The sequence below is a fragment of the Labeo rohita genome, chromosome 5 (assembly GCF_022985175.1).
Source record: "Labeo rohita strain BAU-BD-2019 chromosome 5, IGBB_LRoh.1.0, whole genome shotgun sequence".
Classification (NCBI taxonomy): Eukaryota; Metazoa; Chordata; class Actinopteri; order Cypriniformes; family Cyprinidae; genus Labeo; species Labeo rohita.
Window position 1 is genome coordinate 23,975,675 of NC_066873.1, and position 23,310 is coordinate 23,998,984.

Genomic DNA, 23,310 nt, shown 5'->3' on the forward strand with positions numbered 1-23,310 from the left:
TTTGTAAACCTAAACCTACATTTATATATATATATATATTGGCAGCTGACATTGGCAGTTTGTAAATTGTGAAAACTGTCCTGTTTATGTGGCTGTTGTCACTATGAAAGACACAATATAGAAATGCATCAACGTTTTGTTAAAGGAGTCATCAGATGCCCATTTTCCACTGATCAAAGCTGATATGATTCTTTAGCGTCTTAATGAGAATTCTATAACATACTTTGATTAAAATTTCTCAGTGGTAGTGTAAAAAACTAATTTTACCATATCAAAATCAGCATGTTCCTTTAAATGCTAATGAGCTCTACTCACTACTGACGTTCTGTTCACTTTAGCCGCATTTATCCGCGAAACTTGCTAACTAGCACATTATTAAGACAATATTATTAATATTATATTATTAAGACAAGGCAATTTGCAAAGATGCATAAAAAAACCCATATACTCACTTCTGCTGTAGGTGAAGCTGGATCACCAATGATTCCCGTGAACATAGAGGCATTTTTGTATATTGCCCGGCGCATTTCCTTCAAAGACAAGAGTAACGGTAATCCTCTGCTTCTTCAGCGGCTCAGATGTCGGGAGTAAATGAGAACTGGACTGCTATGTTCATTGCAACATCCAACAACAGAACAGCTCAATCGGACACATCCTTGTCTTCCCCAGCACCAAGCCGACACAATAACGGACTGTTCTCGATAAGGTAAGACGGTCATGTCAATCAACTATCGTGGGAGGGGCCTCTATCAGTGTGATGTCACGCCGGCAATAAGAGGAGAATGACCTGTTTGAAAAAGGTCATATTACCTATAAAGGTTAAAAAAATACCACTAGGTGGATTTTTATCATTATAGGGTGGTTGTGTACACACAATGCCAACACACATTTATGTTCAAACAACATGTAAAAGTGAGTTTTGCATTCGATGACCCCTTTAAATATAAATATAATTAAAAATACCACTATCTAATTGGCTTTTGAGATGGGATAAGGGAGAATTTTACTTTGTACTACAAATTTGATTTAACATTTGTGTGGGACCACTTGATTTTACACTATATACAGTAAAACGAACGTATGAAATATTACAGTTTTAAATAATGTTTTTTTTAAAATGTAATTTATAAAATGTAGATGATGTTTATCATGTTCTGAACTGTGATAAACATATATCTAAAATGCCTTAAAATAACAGTTTGTGACCTTATGTTCCATTAAAGCTTTAAAATCACAAATTTCACACAAACATTCACCACATGACAACTGAAATGATGGAAAAATTCAATGTCCAATGCTAGGAAGAGTTTCACATTCACTGTGTAGGTGTGTTTGCAGCTTTGCGCATGCTCCAGCTCTCACTGTTGGGTGTGTGTGTAACTCCATAAATACCCCCGTCAGGTGCAAAAGTCCCTATTATACAAGTACCACTGGTGGAACTCAGATGTGTGTGTGTGGGAACTAAAAGATGAAGGTCTTATTGTACCTGTGTTTCATTTTATTTGTTATTGATGAGGCAACTGGACAGACACCAAACCGTAAGTGTGTGTTCAAAAGAACGTTCTGAAATGCTAAAATGGTTATGTAGTATCTGTTTTACAAATAATGATACATTAGTTGTAAATTAATAATCTTACTTAAGTTTCTATGTATGTTCTACAGCTATCTGTGCGGATGTTCCTGACTTTGCACTATGTCCATTTCCATTCATCTGTAATTTGACTGTTAGCAGATGTATCTGTTACCAGAACGAACCATTCTGTCGGTAATCTGCCTCTATTAGATGACTTTCCTTTTATACTGTACATTGTAGTCTAAACACAATCTTGTGTTGAGATTTACTGCTTTCCTCTGTTCCACATGTAGGTGCCACACCAAAAAAGGTGAGTTTTATCTTGATGAAGACTGCACTCAGAGTTGGACAGTCGTGACCTTTGCCCTGGTGGCATCTCTGCCTGGTCTCACACTCGCTGTGTTGGTGGGGGTGATTGTTTACATGATTATGTTGTCATCAAACAAGTCCCATAAAGGGTAAGAATGGCAAACACAACACTAGAAGTAGTTTTAATGTAATTAAATGTAGCTTTATTGATTTTGAATAGCATCAGGTGAATCTTTATGTTTTATGTGGTCTGCCTTTATGAGGGTAATTAAAATATATGACTTACAGTTAATGTGTTCATTACGTCATGTGTTACAAGTAATTGTCTAACAAGTCTAAAGTCTAAAAGTCTAACAAGTAATTAATTTGTTTTTTTTTTTGCATGTGTTTGTGTAGAGAAAGTAAAGAAACAACAACACCAAAGATAGACAAAGAGCAAGACTTGTTCCCTGGAATTGCTTTTGCTTCTGATATGAATGTGAGTAAATTTAATGTCTTGTAAAATAGTTATTGATTCATAGCAGCAGCACATGGCTGCCATTATCTTAATCAGAAATGCAGATCGATCTGTAAATATCTTTGAAAGTCATAAAAAACACACAACCAGTCATAAACAGGTCATAGGACATTATCAAGCCTGACAGATCTGACAGAAGTACCAATGTTAGTTTCTGGAGTGATCTGCCAACTATTAAAGTGCATGTGGTCTCAAGATATTTTCTTTTTTTTTTTTTTGCTGCCTTTTGTCTTGCTTTCAAAGGGTCGACCCCCAACTAACATGAGACCTGGACAACAAGACCATGTTCCCATGAAAGCCATGCCCAACCGCCCGTATAGGTGATTTTTGTTTTATTGTTATTACTGTTATTTTAAGGCAACACATAAAACCATTGTTTTTTCATGCACTGGTCAATTTTGTCATTTGGAGCTATTTTAATTCCATCAGACTAGTGACACGAAAACAGTCAAATTACACTTTACTTGATTGCCTCTGTAGATTTAAATTACAATATGACTTTAAAAAGCTGTTTTCTCATGCACTGAGCCAGAAATTTCCATTTACAAAAAGTATATAATGCTTTATTCCTAAACCCTTTTTTTCTGTCTGTTATTTTTCTGATTTTATGGAGAGATATCCAAAAGTAAAATCCACTCTTAAATCTAATACTTTAACACAATGTTCTGATATTTCTTCTGAAAAGCTTTGCAATATTATGTAAAATGTATAAATATTTAATCATATAATACTTAATTTGCTTATCTGAACATTGCATTTCAGAAAACCTGTAATACAAAAATAATTGCACTTTTTAATTAACTGATATATTATATATATCAGTTAATTAAATTATATATATTATATATATATTAATATATATATTAACAGTTTCATCCTCTTCACCTGTGGTGCCTTGCCTTTCCTACAGGACGCTCTTTATGCACATACATGTTTGTAGTATTTAATTACCATTGATCATCTTTTTTAGAATTAATGAATTTATGTAAATGTAATTTTGTCTGCTGCTAGTTGTTGTTTTACACTGTTTTTAACTGTTTAAACTTTTTGTTGAAGAATTCAAATATCTGACTGTCTTTTAATTGCTTTTTATTTGCAGCCTATCTAGTGAGATGCGTGATCCTCAAATGGGAGGTCCTGCTCGGCCCTATGGGTACCTAGTTAATGTTACCTAAATTATTGAATAGCCTGGATAAGACGAGTCATAGTTTGAATCAACATGGATAGCTGTCCATAATAAATATCTTTAGATATCACTACAACTATAACACTGTCATAATGTTATCTGTTTATATCTATAACAGGCCCTATAATAGTTATAGTAAAATTTATTCTGAATGTGTGTGAACCACTGATCACTTCATATTACAGATCACCATAGTGGTTGAATTGTAATATTGTTTATATACTTTATTTGCTGTATCATTATGTATTTTAATATTTATTTTTATTTAATCACTTATCAGGCCATCCAGTGGTATGCGGCCATCTGTTGACAGGATGAGCGATGGACGACCTCATGAGCCAAAGTATGTGGGCAGTATGACTAATCTTGGTAGATAAATTAAAGGAGAACTCCACTTCCAGAACAACAATTTACAAATAATTTACTCACCCCTTTGCCATCCATCAAGTTTATGTCTTTCTGTCTTCTGTCATAAAGAAATTGTGGTTTTTGAGGAAAGCATTTCAGGATTTTTCTGCATATAATGGACTTGATTGGTGCCCTGAATTTGAACTTCCAAAATGTAGTTTAAATGCAGCTTCAAAGCGCTCTAAACAATCCCAGACGAGGAAGAAGGGTCTTATCTAGCGAAACGATCGGTCATTGCTTTCGTAGTATACTTTTAAAAGTATACTATTGCTTTAAAAGTATACTTTTTAAGCACAAAAGCTTGTGTAGCGCAGGCTCTGGGATGTGCGTCCACGGGTCGTTCTTGAACAATTCGGGAAGAACGAGTCGTCTCGGGGAGTGATTCGTTCAGTTGCGCATGCGCGACATCCTATTAGGTTCCATACTGGAATTAGTCTTTGGGTTTTTCCGAGTCGTTCAGTCATCTTATGGGGCTGTCACGTGATGCTGATTTTGCTAAAATGAGCGAAATGACTAAAAAAAAAGATTTGTTCATTTTGCTGAACGAGACTCAAAGGTCCGAGTCGGTAAAATGATCCGAAATTCCCATCACTACTACGAATCAGCCCTTTAGAGCCCTTTGATGCCGCATTTAAACTCTATTTTTTGTAAGTTCAAAATCGGGGCACCAATCAAGTCCATTATATGGAGAAAAATCCTGAAATGTTTTCCTCAAAAAGCATAATTTCTTAACGACTGAAGACAGAAAGACATGAACATCTTGGATGACAAGGGGGTGAGTAAATTATTTGTAAATTGTTGTTCTGGAAGTGGAGTTCTCCTTCAAATTTCAATTCTTCAATTCTTCATTTCTCTTCACTGACAAAAGCTAACTATCAGAATGTGATTAATTAGCATGTAATGTAACATGTTTATGAGACTGAACTAGAGTCTGTTATTGAACTGAACTGTATCAACACTGAAGGGACTCCAGCTGGCTACCTTCTGTAGTAGTGCCACTACAGTAAGCCTTTTTCTGTAAATGTGCTTGACTTCCGCTTTATTGGGAAGAAAATAACGAGGAGAATAAGAAAATAACGAGGAGAATAAAAGTGCAGTAAACGGTAAAACTGTACTACAAACCAGTGTGTTCATAATTAACACGTTATAAAAATATGGTAAGACACACCAGTTTGCAATATCAAGCAGCAAAACGAGCTAAAAATAGCTGGAAGCCATAAGCCAGACCCATTAAATTTACAAATGGCCACGCCCACTCTTACGGGAACAATAAGGTGGATGAAGCGCTTTAGAAATAAATGTGACTTGACAGAGTAATAAATAAAGATATTTGTTGAATCATGTAGAATTGGTGTATCTTAAAAGTCACTTTGTTTGTCTCCACAGCATTTACAATGGGATGCGTGAGCCTCCTATGGGAGGTCCTATGCAGCCATACAGGTAATTCATAACTTTCATTGAACAGATTCTCTAGATCAAAATATATTGTCTGCATGTAAATTTATTTCAAGACCAAAAGTGAAAATCTTAGTCTCCATGTTTTGTACTCCATGTCAGTGGTTCTTGTGTTGTGCATTTGTGTGATTGTAGCAATGGAGGAACTCGGGCTCATGTTGTTAGCAACCCTTATGCTAGAGATTCACCCAGCCGAAACCCCTATGACAACCACATCCCTTCTTCAGACCACCACAGTGATCACATATCACATGCCTCTTCGCCCACGTATGATGACCTGGTACGGTTCCAATTTATTTATACATTTCAGTTTCAGGAATAGGTCAGTAAATGTTTATGAGTTTAATTTTTTTCCATGGCGTCAAAGAGCACTTGGGATATTATGGTATACAGCGTAATAAGTGAGCAATTTAGCAGCAGTGTTCTGATAAGACTCAGGATATTATGAGCTTACTTTAGGTGGCCAAAGGTCTTCTCTTCTGGTTAGTCATTCTTCTGCTCTTTATCGCCCCAACAGAAACACAACCATCCCTACTCTGCTGCTCCACCATATGGTTCCTCTGACCATGGATTTCCACGACCCCAATTTAGTCAACGATACTAGAACAATTTTTTTTATACGTTCATTATTCGAACTGATCTGTAATTATGTGACAGGTTAAATATGTTTTGTTTGTCAAGTATTTTAGTGTAATCTTTGTGTTGCTAATTTGTACTTACTCATTGTTTAATATAATACTGGAATTTGTTTATTATGTCCTGTGATATACGTACTCTGGAAAAAGAAAACCATAGATTTTCAATTAAAACTGACAATATTGAACAAAAGAACAAAAGATATACAAAAAAAAGGCCAAGATGTTGAATAGGAATGATAAAATGAGGAATTTAAGCGACCTTTAACAACAACAAAAAAAAATAATAATAATAATCTCTATTATCAACTGTAAACGTTAAAGGGTAATTTATACTGTAAAAAAGTTTCATTCTTTTCCATATTAAACTGAAATGCAATTCTGCACCCTGTTTGCTACTTTATATAAAATTCAGGAATTTATGTGGAATTTAAAAAGGCATTCCCAATTTAATTGAGTTATGCATATAAAAAAGATCAGAATTTTGGTTGTCTTTTTTTAATCAAGTTTTGTTCTTATGAAGATCGTTGTCATTAAAACAAGAGGACACACCAAATGATCATAAATTCATGTTCATTTTTCAATTCAACGTCTCAAATTGTTATGCTCAAATTGTTAAATTTGTATTCAATCACTAAACCTCAGATTGCATGTAACATTTAGATATAAAGAAGTAGTCCATTGACAGGTGATTTCTCTTTATGTTTACTGAAGAACTAAAAGTTGAGCTCACAAAGAGTTTTCCAAAAAAAAAGCAAAGTAGCCAGATAATAAATAAATTTCAGAATACAAAGGCAGTCTTGACAGTGTGTTTCAATGTCCCACAGTTTCTACAGCAATTCTGAACCACAGCGTCAGATCCATGCAAGTGCTGAACCGTCTTCACTGAAGTATCTTATCTGAAACAGACAACGAGGCCTAGCGATATCGACTAATACTTAAACATGCATTCTTAACTGGCTTCATATCAAACAGCACGAGGTGTAATTATATGGGTGACAATGTCCTCCTGAGTCAACCGATTCTGATTCTAAAAGCTGACACTAGAGGAAACACTTCTGTAGAAATGCTGCATTCAAAACTACATCCATGAAAAGGCAAACTTTTAATCATGTAGGAAAGGGTGACTGATGCAAAAAGGCCCAAACATTCATGTTTAGGGGTTTAAGGTCTCATTTAAGCTCACCAAGATTTAAGATTTATATAGAGACATGTAAAAGAACGTCAAATAATTTCTAAACTCGGTTTAGAAAACAAAGTAACCAAATTAACTAACCACTACAGCGCCACTCTCTGTTGTGTCCATGTCACACATTGGCAGCATTGGGAGGTTTATTTGTGGGAACTGAAGGGATGAGCATACATGTGTGTGTGTTTGAGTGAAATCAGATCAGCCCATGTTTTTGCGGTTGCCATATCCTCTCCGGTGTGTGTCCTTCCAGTCGTCCCAGTCACGTGCCTTCTGCAGTGCCTCTTCATCATCGTTCTCTTCCTTCCTCTCTCTTTCTGCTCTCTCATCTTCCTCTGCATCACCATCTGCTGTGGAGGAAAGACAGAGCCACTTGATTATCTGATAAACTGAGCTAAGTCAAAGAAAGATGCATGTTCTGCAAAAGCACCTGCACTGCGTGGTATGCCCTGGTCAGGTAAACATCCTTTCCGCCGGTGCTGATCATACCAATCATCCACTGTCATGGTGGGAAGGCTGGGATACCCTGCACCAAACACTCTGCAATACATTTAGAAAAAAAAGATTGCAAATAAACAAATGCTGTTGCACTGAACTTCACAAACACACTCCAAATGCACACATACTTTGCCTGCACAGCATCCTTGGTCAGGATAAAAGGCTTCATGGGTGGTCTTTTAGGTGGAGATGGCTGGGGGGCGCTCTACAGAAACAAACAGATAATAATAATATTACTTAAATAATTAAATTATGATTGATTAATAAATAAATAAATAAATAAATAAATAAATAAGTATATATATATATATATATATATATATATATATATATATATATATTTAGCAGTGAATCAGAGGCAGATGTAGCTAGAGTGGTAAATATGCACGTTGATCGCACAAAGAAACACTGATGTAATTGATGTGGCAAACAGCTATCAAATACCTGCTTGAAAAGCTCCATCCGTTTCAGAATTTCTATTTCCTGGTTGATAGAGTCGATCTCCTCAAGTGCTAGTGTGACCCACCTGCGTACATTTAGCAGGTAAAAATCCCTCACAACTTCTTCATCGGCTGAACCAGATTCAACCAGCCCCCTGATCTCACTCAGCTTGGCTTCTGTCTCCTTACGCTGCTTAAACCTGGAAACAACTTACAGAGTAAATATGCCACACATGAACGTTACACAAACATTAGCACAACTGATGGTAAGACACAAATTTTACAAATATTACATACACTACCAATCAAAAGATATTTTTATATTTTTTAAAGAAGTCTCTTCTGCACCAAGCCTGCATTTATTCGCAGTAATTGTGTGAAATATTCGTGCTATTTAAAATAACTGCTTTCTATTTGAATATATTTTAAAATGCAATTTATTTCTGTGACCAAAGCAAAATTTTCAGCATTATTACTCTCAGTGTCACACGATCCTTCTGAAATCATTCTAATATGCTGATTTGCTGTTCAAAAAAACATTTTTGTTATTATTATTATTATTATTATCAATATTTAAAACAGTTGAGTACATTTTTTTCAGGATTTTTTGATTGAAAAAAAATGGGGGGGGGGGGGATTATTATTATTATTATTTTTTTAATTAATATTTTTATTTAGCAAGGATGCTTTAAATTGATCAAAAGTGATTATAAAGATTTATAAGAAACCTGAAAATATTATACTCAGCTGTTTTCAACATAATAATAATAAATGTTTTTTGAGCAGAATATTAAAATGATTTCTGAAGGCTCATGTGACTGAAATAATGATACAAAAAAATTCAGCTTTGAAATCAAAGGAAAATTTTCATTTTAAAATATATTCAAATAGAAAAGTTATTTTAATTAGTAAAAATATTTCAACATTTTACTCTCTTTGCTGTGCTTTGGATCAAATACATGCAGGCTTGGTGAGCAGAAGAGACTTATTTAAAAAAAAACAAAAAAAACAACCAACATTAAAAATCTTACTTTTCAAAAAAAACGTTTGACTGGTAGTTAGACTGACAATAGCCAGTACCCTACACAGAGGTCTCATCAGGTCTCATCATCATCCAGTCTGTCTGGAATGACATGAAGAAAGGTCACCAAGATGTTTCACAAGGCTTACTTACAAAGCTACAGTACTGTTAAAAGTTTAAGGCACTTGTGTAAAAAAATGATGTAAACCGAGGATGGTGTCAAAAATAATGTCATAGATTTTATTTATCACTTCACTTCTATTAACTAAACTAAATTAACATTTGGTGTGACCGTTCTTTGCGTTTAAAGCAGCTTTTGTTCTAGGTACACTTGCGCATAGTTTTTCAGGTAGCTTTGCAGGTAGGTTTCTTGAAGCGTCTTGGAGACGTTGCCACAGTTCTTCTGGCTTAAGTCTGTCTCAGTTTGTTTTGTTTCTTCATGTCATTCCAGACAGACTGGATGATGGTGAGATCAGATCTCTGTGTGGAGCACTGGCTGTTGTCAGACTCTTTGTGCAAACCAAAATCTCACTGGATGGCAAAATGTTTAAATGTTTGGAAATGTAAACTGATATTTCCTAGTGATACATTACAGCAAACAGACCTAAAACCTTTTGTTGTCGGTGAAAATACTAGTGGCCTAAGACTTTTATTGTATAAATTAATTAAAAATATACATTTCATAAAGCTTTCACTGGTGTACCCTTGGAACCTGGATGACGGATAGATACACGAATGTTCCCAAATATTCAATGCCAACCCACCTCTCTATTTTGGCTTGTCTTTGTGTTGCCATGGCAATGAGGTCTGGCTGTGACACTGGCATGGGGACTGATGGATTCGACTGCTCCTCAGTAGGAGTATCTGCTGTGTTCTCACTGACTCTGGGCAGCTGAAAAGTACATACGTCATAGTCCTTGCACCTCCGAAGGAAGTCCATGAAGTAGACGCGGGCCGCCTGAACATGCTCCAGCCGCTTGCTGGGGTTCACCTGTTTCATGTTGAGCGCTCCCAGAAGCGCCGGCAACAACAGGTACTTCAGGTCAGCTGTGGAGATTTCCTCCAAAGCCTCATTACGACTACAGGAAAAACAGAAAATTAATAAGTATTTCAGTACGTTTTATTAAGCTGTTGTTTTGTAATGATTCTGTGACCCACTGTAATTTTGCCAAAAAAATCTGTGCAACCAAATAACGAAACTGGTGAAGATTTGACATTACCACCACGACGTCTTCAGTCTGTGTAAAGTGTACACAGCTGAGTCATACTGTAAATAACTGTAAGAACTGGGTAACAATACATACACTTTTGTAGAAAAACGGCTTTTTCTGTACATTAATCTACTGTAAAATTATAAAGCTCATCATAAACATAGCTGTTTCAGTTGGCAACTGATGACTAGACAAAATAAGAAGTTCCCATCATTATAAGCGCGTCGCTCGCTCGAGGTACTTTGACAGCTACGTTAATGAAAACAAAAGCAGTTTAATTTGTCGCCTCGTGTGCAGTCGGTGTGTTTGGTTTAGTGTGAGTGTTTGTGTGTGTTCACCTCACCTGAAAAGGTTCAGCTGATTGACCATCCTTGTCGCCTCCTCCAGCTGCATAATACCGCGCTTCACTTTCACCTGCACTGCATTGGAGCTGCTCGGCTCGTTGGTGGTGTCCACCTCTTCGTACAGTTTCCAGCCCCGGTCCAGTAAATCCGACAGTTTCGGAGCCTCTGAACCACTGGGGTTTTGTGTACTGTTACTGTCTTCAGCGGCCGCCATTTCTCAACGCGTATTTAAGATCCACTTCGGCTTCCGTTTGTTCCGTTTCTGCGTTTCCGGTCGGTTCGCGGTGTTGCAGTTCTGACGTCTTACTGTAGGTGTCAGCAGAGATTATTGCACCAGTGTCCTTTTTCTTTAGCTTTAATGTCGCATTTTTTTTTTCAAACCTTTATTAAAACTCTTTAAATAACAACAGGCATTATCATCAGCATTGAAAGAGTCAAGTAGATGAGTAAGTAAACAAACAAACTAAGAAACACACAAATAAATACTTACAAATAATAAATACCTACATTTGAGATATTTTAGCTGCTTTAAGGATTGAAATAAAAAATGTCATTTTTAAATCAGTCACAAAACTAACTTTAACAAATACATATTTGAGTAAATGAAGATATAAATCGAATATTTTTACTCAAAAATAAAAACAAAAACTTAAGAATGTGATATCTTTGTAACTAACTACTTATAGATTGTGTCCCAAAGGTTTTTTTTTTTTTAACAAAGCAGAAAAAATGTTCCTAAGATCTTTTTGACAAGGGTCTTTTTAACTTGGAATATACTTTTTTTTTTCAACCACATATGATTCATTTTGTAAAATACCCCACATAATTAGGCACATATCAAATCTAAAAAAAAATAAATACATACATATATACATATATACAAAATCTAACAGACAAACAGACAAAATAGGATTGGTTTAAAAAGGATTTTACACAGAACATTATAAAACATCTACCTACTGCTAATGTGTCCCTGATAACAATTTAATCATAACAAATGTAACATTTATAAAAATTTTACTGGACTCAAGCTAAAAATACACAAATTGTGTGTCTATGGTCTCTATATTTTTGTACAAAAAAATATGTGTAATTTAAAAGTTTAACTAAAACCACAATTTTATTGTTTTAGTCCTTAACATGTCAGATAGTATTTAGCGAGAAATGCTTTCATTCCTATTTGTCTTCCCTATATTTTTTCAAAAATATTCATGTGTGACAGGGTTGAAGTCTGTAACACATTCAAACAGATATATTGCCTTCAGTTTTAAAACATATTGCAAATTCTTGGTTTAAGATAGATACAAGACATTATTTTATGCAAAAAAAAAAATTATATATATATATATTCAATAAGTACGTTTTATTCATTATAATGGGCATACCAAAGTATTGTGAAAAAATAAGTATTTAATTAATTAATTGTTTTGAAGTAAATTTTCTTTATTTTAAGTAACAAAGGAAATTAGTAATATGTAACTTAAATAGTGTCACTGTCCACTTTTGAAAACCTTAACATTAAAACATTTATTTTATCAGGAAGAGGATTATATTCGTATTCTTTAAAAAAAAAGTAAATTAAATTTAATTGATTTTAATTGTGAAAATAGAGTTAAACTATATCCCCCATCTGAAAGTTAAATTCCCATGAAACACTTACATTTTAACTGTTCTTCGCTGTTGTAATCTTTAGGTGTGTTCTTGAGTGTACCAGTGTACTAGTGTACTATCCTGCTCTATATTATAGTATATATAAATGTGAAACATGTATATATTTACAAATATTTTAAATACCAGGAATAGCTATGCTAAATATTAAGATAAGCATTTGTGATTTGAAAATATATACTTTTTTTTTTTTTTAGAAAATGACAGATTGTTCTGCTAGATAAGTCACTTATTCCTCGGCTGGGATCGTGTAGAGCCCTTTGAAGCTGCACTGAAACTGCAATTTGGACCTTCAACCCATTGAAGTCCACTATATGGTGAAAAATCCTGGAATGTTTTCCTACAAAACCTTTTTCAACCGAAGAAAGAAAGACATGAATATCTAGGATGACATGGGGGTGAGTAAATTATCAGGAATTTTTTATTCTGGAAGTGAACTAATTCTTTAATGGCTTTTTTTTTTTTTTTTAAAGATTTATAAAGTTATTTTATTTTCTATCTTAAATTAGCCTTTTTACAGTCTAAAACTGCTTTCCTACCTTGAATTTCTGTTTCTTGTCCTCCCCTGGATGGTATATGCTGATACGGTATGAGTTGCCACACCATGTGTATATAATTGTGCCTTCAAAATGTTAACTTTACTCAGTGAAAATATTCAGAGAAGCTTTACCTCTCAGATGGCACATAAAACTGTTTTGCATGTAAAACTCCTGCTCTTTTTCTGTCAACATGGCCATTCCCAACTACATCTTTAGAAATTCAAAGCAGGAAAACCAAGAACCTTTAAAACACAGATCTCCCACAGGTCTGCTCAGTTTTCATTTTAAAAAGCTTTACACCCAGTATAAACACAGATCTGTGACAACATTAGCATTCAGAAGCCATTTGTCTCTGTGGTCTCAGTCACTTCATGCATTACAGTGTGCTGGATTATTTGTTTGTGTGAGCGTATGAAGGCAACTTAGCACGTGTGGCTGATATTAATGATTTTGCCTGCAGTAAATGAGTCTGGAATTGTTTAACCAAATCATTCATACTGTGTAGGACAAATAAACTTCATGAAGTAACATAGTCCAGGGCTGCTTTAAGACCGAAGACTAAGCCTTTGTTAGGACAAAGCGGAAACTCGACTCGTTTTCCCATGGTGTTGTATCACTGAACCTCTGGCATGATCAGCTGTTGAGAAACCATGACACATTAGAGCTGTTACAGTGATAGACGAGAACTCTCTCTAGGCTGAAGCAAATGTGTTTATTCAGTTCACTGATCCTGATCCAGCCTTTTCTTAATCTGATGCTTAACCACACATTCGAGTTTCTGTCTGCAGGCCGTTGAGCAGGTGTGAGATCATGTCTGCTCTCTAATATGTGTGTTAAAGACACTATTTTTTAATCAGTTTAATGGGCTCTGAGGTTATTTTGTCTTTCTGGCCACGAAAAGAAAATTCCCCTCATAGTAGAGGACTAACCCTAACCCAGTCATGACCTTTAACCCTGATCTCTACCCTTGGAACATACAACATACATCAACTGTCACCCTACAGAATAACAGCCGACATAGACAAACCACATTCAAATAAACACCAGGAGACCCAACGAGCTGAAGAGAACTGAATAAACAGCATGCGTATGTACATTTCCATCCAGTTTTTCTACATGTTGTGTAGCTCAAAAGATTTTTAGGTTCTATTTTTGCCACGCCAGCCTGTTGATTCTTCACATATTTGGAGTCACTTGCAGATCTATTCTCAGTATGTGTGTGTGCATGTGTGTGTCCAGCTATGTTGTGAGATTTACAGCCTTTTGTGCCCTTTGCTTTGTCATTTGCAATATGGGGGGCAGAACTGACAGGTGCCACACACACTCAAATACACGGTCTAAAAACCTGCTGTTTCACAGAGCTCAAATGGAAACCTTAGCAAATTTCTCCCATGAAGAGAAGGGCTTAATAAAGGGACTAAATCTTTGAATTAAAGGGGACCTATTATGCCCCTTTCTCAATATGTAATGTAAGTCTCAGTTGTCCCTAGAATGTGTCTCTGAAGTTTCAGCTCAAAATACCCTACAGATCATTTATTATATCCTTTTTTCATATTACTTAGGAGTTTCTTCCAATATTTTGTGCATCATAAACAGTGAGATTTATCTGCCTGCTACAGTATTTTCTCCTCTTTATGTCCGTCTTCGGCATTTCTGGCCTCTGTTAATGGCCTTTTACAGACAAAATATAATAATAACTTAATATTTCCACAAAAATGACCCAGCCCTAGCATATTTTGTTGTTTTTAAACATTGCGCTGTCATACTGTATGTTCATGATTAAAAAACGAAAATGTGAACAAAAATAAAGCATTTAAATGTGTTATTCTAATAAAAATATGAAAATTAAAATTACGGGTAATAATAGATTATGACGGAATTTTTATGACCCTGTCTGTCAAAATGACGCACAATGTTGAAGTCTAGCGCAACCTCTGATAGAGGGTCACGTTTTGGTCAGATCTAAACAGCTGCATGGATTGCCCCTCTCTTCTCTCTGTGGAGTGACGAGCCCGTTTACTTTAGCCGCATTTAGCCATTTTTAGCCGCTAAACTTGCTAAATAGCATGTCATTAGGAAAGGTGATTGCAGAGATTCATAATAAACCCCTTATACTCACTTCTGCTGTAGGTGAAGCTGGATCACAAATGATTTGCATGAACGTAGAAGCGTTTATGTAGATCGGAAGGTGCATTCCCTTAATCCACTGCATCTTCTGCGGCTCAGATGTCAGGAGTAAATGACGACCACTATGTTCATTATTACATCCAGCAACACCTCAGTCGCTCAATCAGAGATATTCTTGTCTAACTTACATCCCTGCTCCGGCATCGAAACAGTGGCGCTCTGACTGTTACAGCTGATTTAAGGCGGGTCTGAGGTAAGACGCTCATGTCAATCAACTGTCATGGGAGCGGCCTCTGTCGGTGTGACGCCACACAGGCATCTGAGAATGACTCGATTTGAAAAAGGGAATATTATTTTTACAGATTAATTAAAAACCACTACATGGATTTTTATCATTAAAGAGTAGATGTGTACATACACTGCCAACACACATGTAAAAGTGAACTTTGCATCCGATGACCCCCAGCGTTAGTGTTTTCTTTGCTGCGATACGCTTATTAACACTGCTTTATAATGCATTATACAGATGTTATATGAAAGGAAAATGCCATGTAAACTTTTCTGAAACGGACAGTTCCCCTCAGAGATACATTCAAATAAACTCCTACCCCCAATTCATTATTTAGGAGTTTTTTACAATATTTTGTGCATCGTGAACAGTGAGATTAATCTGCCTGCTACAGTATTTTTTTCCTCTTTATGTCCATCTTCAGCATTTTTGGCCTCTGTTAACGGCCTTTTACAGACTAAATAACTATAATAATAACGTAATATTTCCACATGACATTTTGGAACATGGATGCAGTGCAGTGAATAGGGCAGTCCATATCGTCGAGCCATGTAAAAGGTGGTAAATATCCGTACAATCTGCCTTTCTTGTCGTGGGCTGATGACCCAACAATTCTTCCTTCTGTTTCTTATCCTAACATAGTGAATTTATTTTTGTTTCTTCGTTTTTTCGCCGAGCCCATGCACAAGTTCCATTCGGTTCAGTGGCATTGTTTACGTTCAGTGCCACCACAATGGCCGACTTCTGGATTGATGATGTAACACGAAAACACTCTGTTAGATCTGTGAGGCAGTAGCGTAATATACAGTAAATAAATCAATAAATCCACTGCTCTCTTGTCTCCTCTGAGGCTGGGACTCTAAATAGTTTTATGTGCTCATTTGTGCAGCCAAAGCCAGAACAGATAGCATACTCAAACTTTTTCCATGGCGTTAGAACTGGTACACCATTGTCACTTGCAAAAAAGCAAAATGATGGTGCTGTAGGTGGAAATGTGCAGATTATGGGCCAGTAATATAATAATAAAATCCCCTTACCACATCACGAGGGGAGTAGTTTGACTCTGTAGTTTTTTCACATGCTTACCAAAACAAAGTTACTTGGTTGTCCTTTTTCACTTACCTGGTTTGGTAGATGCACTGGGGAAAAAGGTTTTTGAAAAAGGGAGGTTTATGGCCTAGGTCAATATGCATGGACAATGTTAAAAAAAGATTTTGTTTGCATGTGTGGCTCAGGCTGATAGTAAAAACTGAAGCCGCCTACATTGTGAAGACCATCCCAAGGTCACCATAAGAGAAAAACGATTTATCAACTCAGCATAAAACTGACAGAAGCCAATGTAAAGTTCCCACTGTGACAGAAAAACAAATGTGTGTGTGAAAAAGAGGTTTGGATGAGTCTGTCAGCAGAGATCGGTGCATCTGTTTTCACAAACAGTCACTCAGCAAACAGCCGAGCACTAATAAACTCTTCCTCAGACTGTGTGTGTAAATACTCATTGTGTGGGAGTGTGGTGTTATACCCTCAGTAAACAATACACGGGACCCGGCTGAATGAAGAGCTGCATTCCACAGAGATTCACACCAGGTGAACGGTCAACAGAGAAGAAGAGAGAATAATCTCATGTCGGTAAGACAGATCGATATTTTTAGACAGAGCAAGAAACGGCATTACACTCCTTCAGATATCAAAAGCACCACACATGCCTTTCTACTGTCTATTGCTTCGTGTAGCTGATAACATCCTTGTGATTAAAGTCATGAGACAAACTTTTGTAAAGGGAATATAACTGCTAATATTTTAGCAACATATTTTTATATCAACAAGGCTCTTTGATATTAAATTTCAAGTGTTAACTGTAAGCTGTTGAGCAAAGCTAAACCCCCTCCAAGGCTCAGCCTGGTCTTGTAAAGAGCCCAGAAGTCTGTGTGTGCCTTTGTCTTTCTGTAACAATGCCGAGATAAAAATCAGGCAAATCAAAGGACAAAAGGAACTGCGGAACAGGTTAGCCCTCTGTCTCTTTCTCCCATTGCTTCTGTTGAATGCGCACTATCTGGGTTTTAAATCTCTCTATAGCACTGATATCCTGAAAATGTCTTTGATGTGGAGGAATGTTGATGAGAGATCAGAGAAAACATGCTCACGTTCACATACAGAACTGCTATAAAATGTTGATCAGATTCTGACCAACATAAATCTTCTCAAAACTCCTTTAGATTGACTTGAAAAATTAAATTCTGTCATTATATACTCACGGTTATATCGTTCCAAACCGATGACTTACTTTCTTTTGTGGAGCATAAATGAAGATATTTTGAGGAATGTTTCTGTTTCTTGTCCATACAGTGCAAGTCGATGGGTGCCAATACTGTTTGGTTACCAGCACTCTTCAAAATATCAGAAAATGGGCCATTTTTTGGGCCAACTATTTATTTAATTCTTAAATGATGATGAAAAAATACAAAATTGTCTCTTTCACATTAAATATTTTTTAATAAAATAAATACAAATTTTCATTTTTACAGAAAATGTACAAGTTTTCCCAGGGTGAAAGGCATGGCCTTCACCTTTCATTTAATGAATACAATGGTGTCATCAAAACCTTCATAATCAATACTGAGTGCATAAAACTTCTGAAGTCAAACGAACTACACATTCTGATTTTCATCTCTTGCTACTGTGTAACCTATGAAATTTATCTGACCAAAACAGATCTGAATAAAGTAACTTTTTACCAGCACAGTTCTACCCTCCCCCCCAAGTCTCTTTCTCAGTCCCGGAGCTGATGAGTTTTGCTGTGAGCGGCCACTACTTATCACTCTGCTTTTCGGCAGGGTGCCTTGAGGGCCTCACCGCAGGGTTCTTTGTTTACAGCCATTCATTAACTCTTTCACCATCCCGTATTCCACAACTCCGGCTCTTCTTTCTTCACTTTCATGCCATCCTTACAGCACTCCGAGAGGATTATCCACTCACTTATGGCTTTAAAAAGATCATACACATTCACACAGCACTGTACCGTGCCTCTCTGTCGATGAAGACAGTCCATAAGGTGGTTTGTCACTTGCAGACGTATCTCTCAACAGTGCGATGGCAGGTTTTGCAGGACACGTAACAGCACCAGTGATATTTACACTGGCAGCGTTCCACCAGCACCTCCGTATAGGCATTATACCCTCGTCCACAACACATGAGTCCACAGCTTTCACTGCCGGTCGCAGTCTTGTTACACTGCCTGCAGAGACGATACAGAAAATTATTCACATATAATGTATTTTAACACTGGTAAATAAACAGGAGCGTTTTGCGTTGTGAGAATCAGTATTTGAGTCTCTGTGTGCTAATGTTTAACCAGTTCTATTCATGAGCTTGTTTTCTTTGTGCTCTGTCCCATCTGTCAGATCAGTGATTGTCCCTCATTCATTACAGTGACTGAACTGATTGCTCTTTCTCAACTCATTAGTAATCAATAATCCTGATTGACGATGGGTATCTCACCTGTCTATGGTTCCGAATGACCCCTGCTTGGCGTTCTGCGAACAGTAATCAGGCGAGCTGACCAGATAGACAAGTTCATTCTCTCCGACCGGCCTGACCTCCATCTCACGGGGGACTAGCTGTCGGCGGGTGCCGATCTGGCGCGGAATGACCTTGGTGGCAGACAGGTATTTAGACTTGAGGTCGGCTGAGATGCTGTTGATGTCTTGAAGGCCCTTCCAGCAGGTTTTCACAGAGCACGAGCCAGAAACACCGTGACATTTGCACTTCATCTCTAGAGAATCCATGAGTGCCTATGCAAAAACAACAAAACAAAGCTTATTTGTACAGAACTTTCTGGCAACTTTCTGGAACTTTCAGAACTTTCAGTGCTACAATCAGAAGTTATTCTGTTATCAGATGAGTGTGTCACGTCAGTGTTTGATGGAAATTAAGCGTCCAGTTGAGCTTACCTGTCTTCCCACTGCAGTGTTGTGTAGCTGCATGAGTCTAAAAGCCTGCGGTCCTGAGCGTCGGTTCCTCATGGGTGCGTCTGAGAATGCAGAGCCCATCTGCAGGCCGTAGCGAACGTTATCTCCGCAGCCACCCCAGCGGAAATCTGGGGCCGCCTGTTCTGAGGGCGCCGGCGCACAGGAACAGCTGGGGAGCTCTCCGGAAGCACAGGCACGGGCGATGGCATGACTGACCACTGCAGCGGCCAGAGAGAACACAAACGCTGCCTCACGGGTGCCTGGACAGAGATACCGCCGTTAGATCACATATGCAAACACTAGCAACCTGAACTTATCATATTGTTGGAGTTTGCAAATGTTTATCATTCTTAAAAAAATTAATGAAATAGTGTTTTTTTCGTAGTTGATATGTGAGCCTGGACCACAGTCATAAGGGTCAATTCTGAAATACATAAATAAGCTTTCCATTGACGTATGGTTTGTTAGGATAGGACAATATTTGGCCGAGACACAACAATTTGAAAATCTGATGGTAAAAAAAAAAGAAGTTCTTAGCTGAAGTTTTGACATATTTATGGTTGCAAACTTACAAAATATCTTCATGGAACATGATCTTTACTTAATATCCTAATGAGTTTTGGCGTAAAAGAAAAATTGCTAATTTTGAATTAACAATGTATTTTTGGCTATTGCTACAAATACACCCGTGTATATAGGGTGGCTGTTAGCCGGTACAATGCTGATATGCAGTTGAATGATTTCAAAACAGAATTACTTTAATAAATATTTATTTAGTGATAACATGACAACAAGGGGAGCCTATTTATTACAAGCTGTCTATATTTGTATTCACCTTTAGCCAGGTCCGGGGTGAAGTGAGGCGCGCTCTCGATGGACGAGCAGTTCCAGCGCATGTCGCTGAAGGTGCTCTGGCACGCGCTTTTGGTGAGTTTGGCCGCGTGCACGATGCTGTGCATGAGCTCGAGGTTCCGTTTGCAGAGCTGAAGTTGATCTGGCACGAGTCCGTCCAGGAGTTTACAGTGGTGTGTTTGATTCCACCCGACCGAGCTCCCGTTTACCGTTAAACCGCTGCAAATACAAACACCCTAATTGAGCCAGTCTGCCGCAAATATCCAAACATACATATAACTTTATTTCATTTAATAATGCTAAATTACTAACATGACTCGACATGTTTTCAACAAAATAATCGACCAAAAAAAAAAAAAAAGTTCCATGGAATATAAAAGGAACTTTTCAATGAGCTTCGGTGAATTGGTTCATAAAAGTTAAACGGATCTGAATGATTCACGAATCGAACTTATTCGCTTCTCGAATCAATGTGACAGAGCTAGGATTAATTAGATGATTTTTTTAATAATGAATTTTCTTAATTCATCCCATTGCCGCATATTGCTTTGCCGTTTAAAGAATAAAAATACTTACAGCCATGATATTCCTGTGCATGGATAAATCACGCTCAAAGACATGACGAAAAATAGAAGAAAATTCCCGTATGCTGTCATTTTTTTCTTCTGTCGTTTAGAAATCCAAATGAAGTCCGGGTTGATGTCTTTCCCAGTGGTCAAGATCTGATGCACACCGAACTACCTGATGCCTACGCTGAAATGTGTCCGAGTCACAGTGAAGCTCTCTCTCTTTCATAGTTCAGCTATGGGGCTCGACCCGCCCCTTCGCGTGTGGGCGGTCGCAAGATTCATATTGGAGAAGCCCGCGGAGGGATTACCGACTAAACTGAAAAAAGAACGGGTTGTTATTGATTAAGCAAACAGTATATGCCAAATCTTTGCGCTGAATTAACGTTAGAGTTTATCAAAGCCCACTAATGTGTTGGTTATCGAGCAGATCAAAAACAATTAGCCACATTTAGTGTCTTACTCTGGCCAGTCGACCGAGCAAACACAGTTTTTATATTAATTCTCATGAGAGACTTAATGGTTTGTTTGTTGTTATTTTCCCTTGAGCATGTAGCCTGGTGAGCAAACAACGTTTTAACCGATTTATCGAGGTTGAGGGTATAAAAGCCATTAGCGACAGACTCATCATCTGTAAAGCTCAGCTTTTCAGGGTGTGCGCCTTCCCAAAGGAAACAATTGGGGTTTAGCCTTTTGAAGATTTCTGTCCGAACGGGATCAACAACCCGTTCATTTACATTAAAATCTGTTTGATTCGGCTTTTCCCTGAAGATAAGCCGGATTTCTCGTTCCTCAAGCCTTACAAGCGCAAACGTCTTAAAACAGCAGTAGGTCAAACTGTAACCGGGCAAAAGCTGCCTAAGGCATTTAAAGTCAATGATACATAATTTTATTTTATTCTAAACAAAATTCCCCAGTACTAGTATTCCCACATCTGAGGTTAAGAAAAGCACAATTGTACACTTGTTGCACCGCTTGAAGTGAAATCTGCCTCAAATAGTGAATAGTTCAGTTTATTATATTAAAAAAGAAGTGTAAGACTATGTAACAGAACACGATAATGCTTGTAACTTTTAAATTTCATTTTACGTTACGTAGCCATTAAATACGTGCTTTCCCGCCACTCTAACACAGCGCGGCTCGTTGGTCTAGGGGTATGATTCTCGCTTAGGGTGCGAGAGGTCCCGGGTTCAAATCCCGGACGAGCCCTACTTTTCATTTTTTTTAAAACAACATTTGATTGTATTGTTTACTATTGAGCGAACACATAAACAAGCTCTAAATAGCGTCCGTGCGATAAAACTGTTAAAAAAACCCATATTTCAATCGTATGATCAACCGATGCTTATTCAGGTGAGCTGAATGCCCTCGGTGTCGGAATGCAGCCTGGCGCATGTGAATGGCGGCACTGAGACAGTGCTAATCACTCTAGTCTGATCATCACATAGGTGTGAATATTCACAGGTTCCACAGCGGCCATACTCACCGAGACAATCAGAAATAACATATCCCTCACCTTTGCGAGCAGGCAGCTCGGCCACTCCACGGAAAGGCGAGAAAAGCTCCTCTTTGATTCGACTCGTCCTTGAATACTGTCCGCTGAAATGTGTCGGGACAAACCAGAATCACGAATAGACTGCTTATTGATCTAGCAATGGGCCATCAGCGGTCGAAACTGCAAACTGGAATTTTAATTGATGTGCAGGCGAGTGCATGAATTAGTCGGGATTAAGATCAAACAAACCAGTTCTCTTTTCTTTAATGGAGCCACAATAATACAAATGCCTTGCGGGGCTGCTAATCCGATCAACAAATCCTGCCATAATCGGAGGCCTAATCATCGGGTTTTATGAGCATTGTGTGCTGTAAATAAGAGACATCATTGCATCAATAAATAAACCAACCAACGAATTAAGTTCTCTAAACTGCAACAGGTCTTATAATAATTCTTAAGGAAGTGGAACGAAACGTAGTGCAATGAGCTGTGCTTTTTAACGCCACTGGGAGCTGGACATAGGATCTTTCAATTAAATTTGACCTTTAGCTGACCTGTTGAGATCCCAAAATGTCAGTGCAACACATTTACACACTTTAAGAAAGAAGTACCTTTACCTTATACCTTTTAAAGTACACTTTAGGTACTAATATGTACCTTTAAGATACCAATATGGACTTTGTAGGTACAAATGTGTACCTAAAACATCTGAATATGCTACAATCACATGTTTAATTTGAGAAAGCCATGTTGAAGACATCAGTTAAACCAATCAGAGCAACTTCAAAAAGTGATGAGGAACCAACAACCATATGTGACCACAAAACCAGTCATAAGGGTCATTTTTTTTAAAAAAAAAATACATCATCTGAAAGCTGAATAAATAAGCTTTTCATTGATGTATAGTTTGTTAGGACAATATTTGGTCGACATACAACTATTTGAAAATCTGGAATCTGAGGGTGCAAAAAAATCAGAATATTGAGAAAATCAAAAATTAAATTTTGGTATATTTATGGT

General features: G+C 37.3%; 3 protein-coding genes and 1 non-coding gene across 7 annotated transcripts; 2 read left to right on the top strand and 2 right to left on the bottom strand.

The window, feature by feature from the left end:
• Window positions 1–1,418: 1,418 nt before the first annotated feature.
• Window positions 1,419–6,467, top strand: zgc:158432 (uncharacterized protein LOC555281 homolog). Its single transcript, XM_051110905.1, has 10 exons — window positions 1,419–1,538; window positions 1,663–1,765; window positions 1,867–2,031; window positions 2,279–2,360; window positions 2,643–2,719; window positions 3,499–3,552; window positions 3,866–3,928; window positions 5,380–5,433; window positions 5,584–5,728; window positions 5,966–6,467. Exons 1-10 carry the CDS (start codon window positions 1,469–1,471, stop codon window positions 6,050–6,052), a joined length of 900 nt encoding a protein of 299 aa, XP_050966862.1. The 5' UTR covers window positions 1,419–1,468; the 3' UTR covers window positions 6,053–6,467.
• A 308-nt stretch (window positions 6,468–6,775) lies between these two features.
• Window positions 6,776–11,050, bottom strand: igbp1 (immunoglobulin (CD79A) binding protein 1). 2 transcript variants are annotated; one of them, XM_051110903.1, is made up of 6 exons: window positions 10,786–11,050; window positions 9,996–10,310; window positions 8,215–8,410; window positions 7,899–7,975; window positions 7,703–7,812; window positions 6,776–7,619 (listed from the first exon to the last, which is right to left on the bottom strand). In XM_051110903.1, the coding sequence occupies exons 1-6, from the start codon at window positions 10,998–11,000 to the stop codon at window positions 7,474–7,476; spliced, it is 1,059 nt and encodes a 352-aa protein (XP_050966860.1). In that variant the 5' UTR covers window positions 11,001–11,050; the 3' UTR covers window positions 6,776–7,473. The 2 variants fall into 2 exon arrangements, with proteins under 2 accessions (XP_050966860.1, XP_050966859.1); XM_051110902.1 differs by having other exon boundaries at window positions 6,776–7,622; window positions 10,786–11,049.
• A 6,851-nt stretch (window positions 11,051–17,901) lies between these two features.
• Window positions 17,902–22,758, bottom strand: wnt11f2 (wnt 11, family member 2). 3 transcript variants are annotated; one of them, XM_051110572.1, is made up of 6 exons: window positions 22,540–22,758; window positions 22,312–22,394; window positions 20,213–20,448; window positions 19,360–19,637; window positions 18,908–19,200; window positions 17,902–18,644 (listed from the first exon to the last, which is right to left on the bottom strand). In XM_051110572.1, exons 3-6 carry the CDS (start codon window positions 20,334–20,336, stop codon window positions 18,470–18,472), a joined length of 870 nt encoding a protein of 289 aa, XP_050966529.1. In that variant the 5' UTR covers window positions 20,337–20,448; window positions 22,312–22,394; window positions 22,540–22,758; the 3' UTR covers window positions 17,902–18,469. The 3 variants fall into 3 exon arrangements, with proteins under 3 accessions (XP_050966529.1, XP_050966528.1, XP_050966527.1); XM_051110571.1 differs by having other exon boundaries at window positions 22,312–22,758; XM_051110570.1 differs by lacking the exons at window positions 22,312–22,394; window positions 22,540–22,758 and adding an exon at window positions 20,806–21,049.
• trnap-agg (transfer RNA proline (anticodon AGG)) lies at window positions 21,933–22,004 on the top strand. The gene has a single exon. It is a non-coding gene; the product is annotated as a tRNA-Pro (tRNA).
• Window positions 22,759–23,310: the final 552 nt, after the last annotated feature.